General features: G+C 40.7%; 1 protein-coding gene across 1 annotated transcript in view; it reads right to left on the bottom strand.

The window, feature by feature from the left end:
- LOC137497059 (myrosinase 1-like) overlaps nucleotides 1-11,829 on the bottom strand; it is a 66,545-nt gene extending 54,716 nt beyond the window's left edge. Inside the window, exons 1-3 of the mRNA XM_068225675.1 lie at nucleotides 11,701-11,829; nucleotides 11,486-11,620; nucleotides 5,256-5,378 (exon numbers count right to left, since the gene is read on the bottom strand). Of these exons, the coding sequence (XP_068081776.1) occupies nucleotides 5,256-5,378; nucleotides 11,486-11,620; nucleotides 11,701-11,808 (366 nt within the window). The 5' untranslated portion in view covers nucleotides 11,809-11,829. The remainder of the gene's footprint in view (nucleotides 1-5,255; nucleotides 5,379-11,485; nucleotides 11,621-11,700) is intronic.
- Nucleotides 11,830-12,034: the final 205 nt, after the last annotated feature.

The following is a 12,034-nucleotide window of genomic DNA, read 5'->3' as shown; positions in this document are numbered from 1 at the left end:
AACTGCATAAAATGGAGATAACTAGAGTCAGTCAGTGGTGCAGGCGGCTCTAATGGCCCAAGAAGCACATCTCCCGAATTTACAGCCTTAATATTTTTAGAAAACCTGTGCTGGAAATGACCTTGGTGAATGGCATTGAGGGTCTTCTTCTGCTCACGTAAGGGCATTGTGAAAAATAATTACATCCCACTCCCTGGTAAAGGATGCCTCAACTGTAACCAACTCACTGTGCGGAACGTCTGCATTACGTTCACATTGTTACAAGAACCAGGTACAGGATTCAGCTCTTGGTAGGTAATCAGCTTCTTGGAGATGCTCAATTTTTTTACAATTGCCTATACCATCGTCTTACTGCGACGATGGGATAGGAAAGGAATGTGACAAAACAACCGTGGCCTTAATTAAGTTAGAGCCCCACCATTTGCCTGGTGTGAAAATGGTAAACCACGGAAAACCATGTTCAGGGATGCTGACAGTGGGGTTCGAATCCACTGTCTCCCGAATGCAGGCTAATAACTACGTGACGCACACCATGCGACTACTTGCTCAGTGAGATGCTGAACTTTGTTGTGGTAGTGCTGTGGGTACAGTACAACAGCTGTTCACGAAATGTACGATGAGCAGTCTGGTTAGATGTACCTACTTGTCTTGCCAAGCTCCTTTGGCCAAGTTTTCTTTTAAATCCTTCTTCCCGCCGAAGATCCAAGGGATCGCGTTGCGATCCACGGCACTCAATCCGAGAATGAAGCCCGGAGCCTTGGGTACACAGCGGCGAACGTTCGGCTATTGGAAATACAGCAGTTAGGAAATCTTCTTCTGTACAGCTTCCTCGCCGAATGTGCAGTTTCTCCAGCTATCCGTAAACGAGGTGAATATCGGCTAGTTCGGCACATGTAAACGTTTCCGTTATGTAATCAATTGGCTACAGTGATGTTAACCCACGACTGCGGGACAGGCAGCCAACAGTGACAGTGGGGTAGGTAGCGTGGAGCCCACATCCAATGTCGCATTCACTTGTTCACGCACTACTGCTAAGTACTGCTGAGTATAACGTCACTCGGATTGCTTACATAAAAGCTGCACAAAATCATTTCTTCATCTGATTGGTATACGTAGATTTAAAAGTGTCTTGAGCTTCAAACATATTACATTTAAAATAAAAACAAGAATGCTTTTTGGAATAAATCAATGGAGCGAAGGCATGTGTAATAATAATAATAATAATAATAATAATAATAATAATAATAATAATAATAATAATAATAATAATAATAATAATAGGAAGAATAATAATTGACAACTCGTAATTAATGCTCTGCCTAGAGAACACTCATCAACGTTTATAACTATGGGTCTCAACGTGTATATAATGCCTTAAATATGGTGAAACGGATGCTCTAATGCCACGTTGATTAGCTGGACGGTAGAGCGCTGGTCTTCTGATCGCAACTTGGCAGGTTCGATCCGGCTCGGCCCGGTGATATTTGAAGGTGCTCAAATACGTCAGCCTCGCTCAGTAGATTTAGTAGCATGTAAAAGACGTCATGTGAGACAACATCCTGGCGCCTCGGTGTCCCCGAAAATCGAAAAGTAGTTAATGGGACGTAAAACCTATTATTATTATTATTATTATTATTATTGTTACGAACACTAGACCGGTTTACGAGTACAGCATGACCTCGTCTCGCACGTGGGCTGTCACCTCTCTTCCCCAGCGACAATGGGAGGAGTACAACAACATGCGTTTGCCTGCGATAGCAAACAGGTTCAACAACTTCTATACTCTGCTAGTGTAGTTGAACACGTGACTCAAGGACACGAGGACAGTATGACATAACCAGCGTTTCCTACTACGGCAATTGAAAACACATTAGCCCCTGAAATATTTGGCTCATTTATAGGGAAACTAATAAGACAAGGTAAAACGTACATAGTATGTGTTGTGAGATGTACTTTTCTTTACCGACTAGCAAAATACCTGCACGTATACACCTAACACCCTGTATAAACGTATAAAAAAAGAAAATAGACGTGAATTAATGAGGCACTTCCAGAAACCTCAGAAATTTCAAATTTGGTACCGGAAAAGCTAATGACTCCAGCATCCCTAGAAAAATAGAAAATTATCAAAATTCCCCGAAGTGGGCACGCTAGGGGGCTTCAAAGTTTGGGCTCAGCATAACAACGCAGTCACATAAGTTATCCATAGCGACAACCTATATGTTTCGTGGGCTTAAAATAATCGTGAATTTCCTAATTTTTATCCCCCTTCCCCCCAAATAAAGATGGCGGCACTATCTGCCAGGCGAGCTAGAAAATTGAAATTTGGCGAAATTATAGCTTTTAGCCTTAACCGAAGGAAACATTGGAAAATGTCACATTTCTCACATTTTACCCCTCAAAATATCGAAATGGTGAGGCAGTTTTAATGACTGTGCAGATATTCTTTTTTAGCTATATGTTGGCTAAACGGTAAGTCGTATACATAAACGGATGGCACAATCTCCGTTCAACTTGGAGTAATCTACAACTTTGGTACTACGACTTTCAGTCGTATCTCTCTCCCTTATAAGTTATATTTGGCTGTATTTCTGGATTGTTCGTAAATTTGGTGATTTTTACACGAATATTTCATTGTTTGATACATTTATACGAAAGATAGAGTCATTGAGTTTCGTGCGCATATTGGCACGATTGGGGGCCATATGTGGACCAAATTCATGATTCCAGCTTATACATAAGTGTGCAAAAAGTAATGTAAAGTGTTAAAAATGTACTCAATTTTCACCCTATCCGAAGTTTCGAACTCAATGTAATCCATAAATATGGGAGAAATGAGAAACGTTTTCAGAACCAAACACGTAGAAGGTTAAAAGGCGCGTCTAATAACGTAAACCGTTTGTTAATATGATGTACCATTTAGAAGGAGTGAATATCGAAGTGGAGGTCTGCACTTTAATACATTTAATGAAATCTCAATTACGGCGTGTAAAATATTTTATTTACAAATCCGTGTACGGAGTAAAAAACCGTAGCGAAGCACGGGTACATTTGCTAGTTTAAAGATAAGACGTATGGAAGTAAATGAGGCCACAGAGCTGGTCACAACTAGAGGATTGTGGAGGGGTTTAGTGAACTCACAGAGTCTTGCAGACTGAACTCTTAAAGGCATAACAGTCTATAGTGAATATGTACGTATGTTTTCAGGGAATTCAGTCTTCAATATCTTTAACTTTTTCTTTTCCGTGATGCTACTTTGATATTTCTGGGCAGTACCGTAAGGCTTTTTGTAGAATGAAGGAAATTTTTCCCTGACTTAAGCCTTCGATTTTGATGGATTTTGTCCGTATGCAGGATGATTTTCTGAGTTATCTGCCTTTGATCTTTCAATTCTAACTGCCATTTCACGTCTGATAACAGCTTCGCAGTAATGCAAGCACGGATAGTCAGAGAGATCATAAAACAAGGAACACAAAACTTAACCTTGTTGTAGTGTTTCTTCGCCTGACTGCAGCACTGTAGATCCATATCCATCTACACAAGCAATCGGGTCTCTGCATTCGTAATATTCGCAGTAATCTGTAGCCAATACAATACTGGCTGCAATTTGCTTTACATCGCACCGACACAGATAGGTCTTACGGCGACGAATGGATAGGAAAGGTGAGTGGGGAGGACGCGACCGTGGTTTTAATCGAGGTACAGCCCCAGCATTTGCCTGGTGTGAACATGGTAAACCACGGAAAACTATCTTAAGGGCTGTCGACAATTGGGTTCGAACCCACCATCTCCCGAATGCAAGCACAGAGCTGCGCGCGCCTAACCGCACGGCCAACTCGCTCGGTACAATACTGGCTAATGTATCGGTTAATCCATTTCCAACAGATAAATACCGCACATATCACAGTTGTATTGCCTTCGTTAATCTAAGACCTTGTTTAGGACTCTGGTAGCTTAGTGGACAGTTTCGCGGCTTGTTATGCTTTATTACAACGTAACTCCATGTACACACCTCTAATATCTTTCACAGGGAGACAGGGGCAACAGAACAAGAAAACGCCAATGCAGTGATCAAACATCGTCAATTTGCGTCGCTATAAATGAAAATTATTTGTAATGAAATGAAATTAAAAAGTAAATTTAACACAGTATGAAGTAAAGTATTCCGCCTCTGTGGTGTAGTGGTTAATGTGATTAGCTACCACCCTCAGACGCCTGGGTTTCATTCCCGACTGTGCCACGAAATGTGAAACATGGTACGAGGACTGGAACGGGGTCCACTAAGCCTCGGGGGGTCAGCTGAGTAGTGGGATTCGATTCCCAGCTCACCCATCCTCGAAGTGTTTTTCCGTGGTTTACCACTTATCCTCCAGGCAAATGCCGGGACGGTGCTTAACTTAAGGCCACGGCCGCTTCCTTCCCTCTTCCCTGTCTATCCCTTCCGATCTTCCCGTCCCCCAACAAGGCCCCTGTTCAGCATAGCAGGTATTGTTCCTCCTCCCCAGTTGTATGCAATTGACCCGAAGTCTCATCTCCAGGACACTGCCCTTAAGGCGGTAGAGGTGGGATCGCTCGCTGAGTCCGACGGAAAAAAACAACCCTGGAGGGTAAATGGATTAAGAAAGAATGAAATAAAATATTGTATTCAAAAGCCACTAAAGTGATAAGTTTACGTTATTCGTTTCGAAACTCGGGTATAATCATCTCCTTGTAACGTAGCACCCTGCGTCCAATCTCTTATTTTCTTAATTTCTTTTTACCGGGCGAGTTGACCGTGCGGTTAGGGGCGCGCAGCTGTGAGCTTGCATCCGGGAGATAGTGGGTTCGAATACTACTGTCGGCAGCCCTGAAGGTGCTTTTTCGTGGTTTCCCATTTTCACACCGGGCAAATGCTGCGGCTGTACTTTAATTAGGGCCACGGCCGCTTCCTTCCCATTCATAGGACATTCCTATCCCATCGTCACCATAAGACTTATTTGTGTCGGTGCGACGTGAAGCAAATACCTTAATTTCTTTTTTGATTTCTTCCTTTACTTGAAATTATTTTATTGTTAATTGTGAAAATACGTAACCCATGCAGACATCGTTTAAGTGATCCTAATCCGAAGATTTCGAATCGAATATTTTAATTCCCTTAAAGGGAACATAACCGGCTACCACTGGACCTCCTGTGCTTATAAGGCTACCCTCCTTACTGCTATCTGAATAACAAGGATATACCTGTATAGTAAATACAAGAACCAAAGAGCACTCACTCGATCACCGAAGTTCTCGTACAGGACCCTAGCGTAGTCCTCGAAGTAGTCGGTAATGATTGGGTTGGTCCATCCTCCAAGATCCTGGAGCCACTGAGGGAGATCCCAGTGATACATGGAGACCTGTGGAGAAATTAATTATTGTCATTAGTCCTGCTGTATATAATGCTACCTTCCTAGAAGAGATCATGATTTACCAATAATTATTCTTGGGGTCCAGAGTTCACCGTAAAGGCTTCATCGAGGTGACTGATAAACTGAACAGGGTTTATTGAGAAGCAAACGTGTATCCCACTGGAAACTCCACTCGATGTATATTCGGTCTATATTTGGTAATATTGAAAGGATCGCATTTATATTCTGAGACTACTTTCGGCAGTCCAAGAGAAAGTAACACAGATGGCTCCATAGACCAACTGGAAACAAAGGTATGACATACGTGACCCGTTGATCGGAAAGGGACCCGAAGTAGGCAATGGAAGTTTTACAGCAGAGCAAACCTGGTCATTCTTATGAGCCTGGTTTGAGAGGTACCAATACCGGTGCACCTCCGCCATTCATATTTCGGTCATTAATTAGGGGATATTCTTTTATGAATTTGTTAAAAACTTAATAAATTTTGCTTGTGGGGAGGGTATTTGGTGTTAATAATGATAAGTTAAGTAAATGAACTATTAACAGGTGATGCGGCCTGTTTCTATTCGTGACAAGGCTGACGCAGATGTTCTGTGTGGTTGGACTTAAATGATAACCCATCCAGGGACCAACCATGCCGGATGTTGCTTTTGGTACTGCAACGGCGCATGCCGTATATTTTGCGCTAATTTAAACATGGTTAAATTTGAAGCAGAAGTGGGGGTGGGGGTGGGGTGATTGGGGTACCTGTACTCGATAGGGGAGAGGTTTGGAGACCTAGCAGAGGAGGGGGATGTGTGTTCGCATAGGTGAGGTATAGTTAGTGTCTGTAGCGTGCTCATATTTCCTGTTTAAAATGTGGGTAGCCAGGGAACGAAGCGGCGTGGCTGCGTTGGCAGTTCGCACACTTCACCTGGTCCCGAGGCACCTTACAATCTGCGTGGTGGTTCGAATCACCACATCTGTTGTAGCGGGTGCGTTCTGAGCAGGATGCTGCGGAGTGATAGAGTTTCAGGCAATTGAAGCACTGTGTAACTAGCTATGAACGTGGGCGAGTATGGGTTCGAGTCTCCGTGTTGATTTTACGTGGTGGGTGTATCTCGGACTTAGGGGCAGAGCGCCTGCTCCTAGTCTGTGTAGCTGTATCTTGTGTATTTGAGCTTGGGGCTGGGTTCGGAACCTGCTCGGCCTCTGTCCAGAGAACGGTTTGTGTTGTGTGAGTATGGCTGGGGTGGGGGAGTCGGGATGTTTGGAGTTGGGTTTGTTTGCATGTCTGAATCAGTTGTGGGTTTGATTTCCGGAGTGTTGGTGTAATTTTGGCGCTTCATTATCGGTTTGGCTTGAGTCTCTTTGGTTGTGGTTGCGGGTATTGTAATGATTTGTGTGGAGTTTCCAGCCGTGGGTCAAACGTGTCTGACGTGTAAAAATTAGCATTTATATCTTTTAACTTCTTGCACTACCTGTGAGTCTTCTTAATAATTCAAGTTACACAGCAGTTCGAGTCTTCGTCACTCGATGTCATGAAAAATGTGTACAATTGGTAAGACAATTAGTGAAAGCTGTAATTGCGGTTTTCTCAAAACACAGTTTTCTATGATACTCTTTCCATTTTACTTTTTGTCTTATTTCAGGAGAGAAGCAAGGGGGTATTTGCTGCTAGAAGATGGTTTTGTTTTAGGTGCTGCGTCTTATATAACTGAATAAGTACAATATTATTATAAAATCTGTCTACTGTTATTTATAGACCGACTCACAGTTATAGTATATCAGTCCAAACTCTGCCCTCCTAAAATTATATGGTATATTGTACTTGATAGTAAAATGTATTTGCACGATGACAGTAGTGCTTGTACTTTCAGGGCGGGCTGGTTAGGATCTTGTTGCAGTAGCGTATCCATATTCCTTGTTACATTGATCACTTAACATTAGGTCAAGAGTGCTTCCGTTACAATTACGGACTGGGTTATATCAAGTAAGTAGTGCTGGAGCAGAAGTTCGTGCAGTGTGTAATATATCAGAAATTCTCATCAACACCTTCGCTGGGTTTGATTTTAAAAGGTAATTTATACTTAAAGCGACCTGTTAAGCCCATTAAAACTCTAGGACATTGCTTTTCGAAAAAGTATTTTTCATAAGAACTCCTTGCACTTGTCCGCCTATCCCTACTCGTTGCGGAGATAATTGTATGTACGCAGATTTTTATTTTCTCTGTGTCTAGAGCTGAATATAACTGAGACAAGAGGTGGAAAACCGTCATTTTTTTCCACAGGCTTGGCATAGCACATTTTCTAAGGTCACGGAGAAGTTTCATTAATATCAGCACGGCAGCACCAGCCACACCAACACTGGCAGCAACAGTCCACACTATCGGACTGGAATCGGCAAAAAGAAGGAGCTCCAGCACATACTTCACAATCTTGAACTGTCTGGAAGGCCCTTAACAGGATAAGGACTGGAGTGACGAGAACCTAGGCTTCCCTCAAAAGATGGGGTTATACACAGAATGCTGATTGAGACTGCTGTGCAATTCACGATTTGATCATCTCTCCAAGCTGTCCTTTGGAAACTCCACTTGAAAATTCCATCACAGTCAGTGATACAGCTATTGTGGCTGCTTCATACTGGAGCGCTTAAATTATTTGAGGATACTTGGATACGATCACCATCCTCATTTATTTATTACTTTTTACATTAGAGCCATTTCCAGTACCTGCACACGTGAGTTTATACTGGGAAAACATTGTTATGAAACAATATTTCCTCTAGAAAATATTCAAGGATACATTTCAACATTTTTTTAGTTATGTGTTAACACTGGCCAAATATTATAAGCACAAGGAAAAATAAATTTATATGTTAGATATACAATTGTATCCTTTAACGCAAGGTACCTTCACTTCATTCATTACTAAGAGTCCAAGATAACCCAATAACCACTGACTGCATCCTAACAATAAATCTCACAGTGTACTGTATTCAGAAGTACTGGTAGCTGAAGATAACTCACCACTGGTTCTATCTTAACAACAATTCTCCTAGAATGATGTTTTCAACAGTACTGGTAGCTAGAGACGGAAAACTATCGATAGTGCTAACGATAGTTATCGATAGCGACCATTATCGTCTGACATCGATAGTCAGTTGCCTACTATCGATAGTCAACGATAGTTTTCGTTTTTTCGTTATTGACTTATTTTTCGCACTAACAGAAATTGTACAGATGTTTCACTGTTTGGTAGTAACTTTAATATCCCGGTTTAAAATTTTGAACTTCATATATAGATGCCCAGAAGGAAGATACCTGACGTTTGGAAGTGGTTTAGGCGTAATGAGGATGAAAAGTTAGCTAAGTGCAATGAGTGTGGAATACTGTAATAGAACCCCTACACGAGAATATGCGCAAATGGAATTATATTAGATCGTTCAGTATTTACAGGATTACATTTTTTCCACACGAATGTATGTGCTACATATACCATCAGCATTGTTTCCGACAAAATATCTTCCTCACATTCATTAGAAATACCAGGTCATCATGCGAAAAATCATTATTACTACTATCAGAATTACCAGTATCATTTAGAGATTCATCTTTGATGTAGGCGAGTCCCTTAGTTTGTCATCAGACAAACATTTCTTCCTTTTCGCCCTCGCCATTTCTGCTTACCTTGTCAGCTGGTGAGTCAGAGAATGTAAAACTTATAGGCGAGAGAAGATAAGGCAAATTTTAGGCCAAAGGCTTCAACAAAGCAACTGAAAACTCTCTTGCCATCCGTTCAGAAGGCTGTAAAACATTTTTCCAAAGACATTACTATACCCAAGAAAATGTCGGGCGATCGCAAATGAACACTGCAGCTGAAAAAAAAAAAAAAAAAAAATTCTCGGGCGGTCAAGTTATGGGCAAGCGCGTGCAGCTCGAGAATGTCTCGGACGTGCCACTAAATAGATTTATGAGTGATTCCGATTTGAATTTGAGAAATTACATAGCTCGAAATAGTTGTAATTACTACTGAATTGTTTGTGTGGATTGTGTTCAGTGAAGGTCCTATTTTCATGATTCGTTCCACTTTTTGAAAACTATCGATTACTATCGATAGTAGAGCTCATAATATCGGAAAATATCGATGGTAGCTGAAAGTAAATCACTTACCATTGGTTGTATTCCAAAAATAGTTCTCCTAGAATACTCTTTTAACAATATTAGTAGTTCGAGATAACTCGATCACCATTGTATATATCCTTACAATAAATCTGACAGAATAAGGTATTCAGCAACACTGATAGCTCAAGATAACTCACTCACAATTGACCGTAGTCCAACGAAACACCTCCCTGAATGCTGTTTTCTGTCAATAAATCTCCTGCAGTACTGTTCTCATTGGGTGCATCCCAATAATAAATCTACTAGAGCACCGGGGTGAAGTCGATCAGGTGGGGTGAAGTCGATCATTGTGACATCTCGATGTTTTTTAATTGATGGCATCTTGTAGGTAGATGGAGAAGTAACAAGTTGAGCGTCTTTGGAATGTGGAAGCTCCATACTATTTATGCCATATTCTTTAGATATTATAATGATAACAAGTAAAGTGTGGTTATGTATTCAATAAGTGTCCGTGTTTAGCATAGTTTGAAAAAGGTCGTAAAAAATCTGTCATCCACCGGTACAATTAATAACCTGACCTCATCACTGACTTCATTTGGTAACTTAATGTGTTGTTCTCTTTTCCTGCACTTTGGATTACATCCAATTTTCTCCGCATTCGGACAATGATGCAATATGCCTAATGTTTACATTTTATAGGGTGAAGTCGATCATGGGACGAATATACCACAAAAAGCCAGGTCCTGTCGGTAAACAAAATTATAATATGGAAGATGAAGAAAATAGGTGTGTTACCCAAGTGTGAGTTTCCTTCCATGCTCAAGAAGGCAATAAGTGTTGTGGGAGCCCATGACAGCTCAACCATTCTTTCTGGTTTCAAGGCTTGTGGGATTGTTCCAATAAATTTAAGAAATGGTCTTGAAGAAATTGCCAAGCCTTAACCAGGATTCCGGAGATTCGCTAATAGGAGCAGAAAAGAGATGGACACTTGTGGAACATCTGCACCAGGCACGAAATGGAGGAACAAGACCTAGTGAAAGACGTCCAGCAAGAGAAAAAAGAATGAATATTGCTGCTGGTAAGGGGATAGTGGTAAATGACCTCCTTGATTCTGATTAAGAAGAACTAGTTGAGACAGCAGCATTGGAGGAATACTATGATGATGATCTTCATAATGCCGAAGATAATGAAAGTCACTCTGATGTGAATGAAAATACAATTGCAGTTTAAACAATCAAAGTGATGTCAAAGGTGAACTAGACATTCTTTGTGTTGATTTTGTTGTGGTTTCATTTCCCACTGAAAAGAGACAGAAACTTCGTAGGACAAATTGTAAAAGAAGTTGATAATGGCCACGAGATATCATATCTGAAAAAATAGGTGTCAAGCAAATATATTTCTCATTTCCAGATGTGCCCGATATTCAAGAAACATCTGGTTGACAAATAATAATGAAATTGTCCTCAAAATGTCTGCAAAGGGGACGCTATATCTTTCCAAACATATCTTTCCAAACATAGATGTCTCCAGTATTGAATGATATCGCAGAAATGTACAGAACATTAATTTAAATTAAATAGGGATTTTATTTTGTGATTTATATTCCATACTTGGAGACTAGGCCTCCAGGTGTCAAATATTAGTTAAATGTAGTCATTTTGTCATTTAAAAAATGTTAAATCTTTAATGAAACATTTTTAAAACTAAACTGATGATCGATGTCACCTCACATAATTTATAAAGTCGTTTTTAGGCTGAAATAAATATAAATAGACAGTATAAATAGACAGTAATAACTTTGTAATTTATTGAGATTGTCATGTTGTTACGCAACCTTTAGAAAGATAAAGATTCGTTACATATATGTAAGTTTTTTTGAGAATTGCTTTCGTCTATTTTCATCCCGTAATATGCCAAAAACTATTTATTTCGATCGACTTCACCCCATTGTACGGTATTCAGCAGCACTGGTAGTTCTAGACAATCTACTCACCATCGGCTGTATCCCGTTATCCACCAGCTCGTTAATCAGTTTGTTGTAGTAATCTATTCCTGCTTGGTTGATGTTGTTCGCCTCTCCTGTTGGCATAATACGTGGCCACGAGATGGAGAACCTGTAGAAGTTCGCCTGTAACAAAGGTATACATCAGATGATATTCTGAGAGAGTATGGTGAGCATTTCTGGAGGCCGATCAATATGTTACGTACCCCTAACTCCTTGAGTATAGCGATATCTTCTTTGTAACGGTGGTACGAGTCATCGGCCACGTCTCCATTTTGCCCGTCTACAACAAAATCTGGATGAATGTGGAGCATATCGTCCCATATACTCTCTCCTTTACCTGAAATAAACGCGTGCGTGCTTATTATAAAGAGTCTCTTTATTACCGCCAACACCACCATTTTTGTGACTTTGTAAATCTGTTTACTTATCCTCCTCGAATTATTGAATTTTTCGAAAATAACAAGGAGCCTCACGGCAACAAGAAGTCGAAAAAACCCAATAGTCCTTTTAAGGAGGTACAGTTCCAAACACGGTCAA

The sequence above is a fragment of the Anabrus simplex genome, chromosome 1 (assembly GCF_040414725.1).
Source record: "Anabrus simplex isolate iqAnaSimp1 chromosome 1, ASM4041472v1, whole genome shotgun sequence".
Lineage (NCBI taxonomy): Eukaryota > Metazoa > Arthropoda > Insecta > Orthoptera > Tettigoniidae > Anabrus > Anabrus simplex.
The sequence above is the reverse complement of the archived record's forward strand: the minus strand, read 5'-3'. Positions and strand labels throughout refer to the sequence as shown.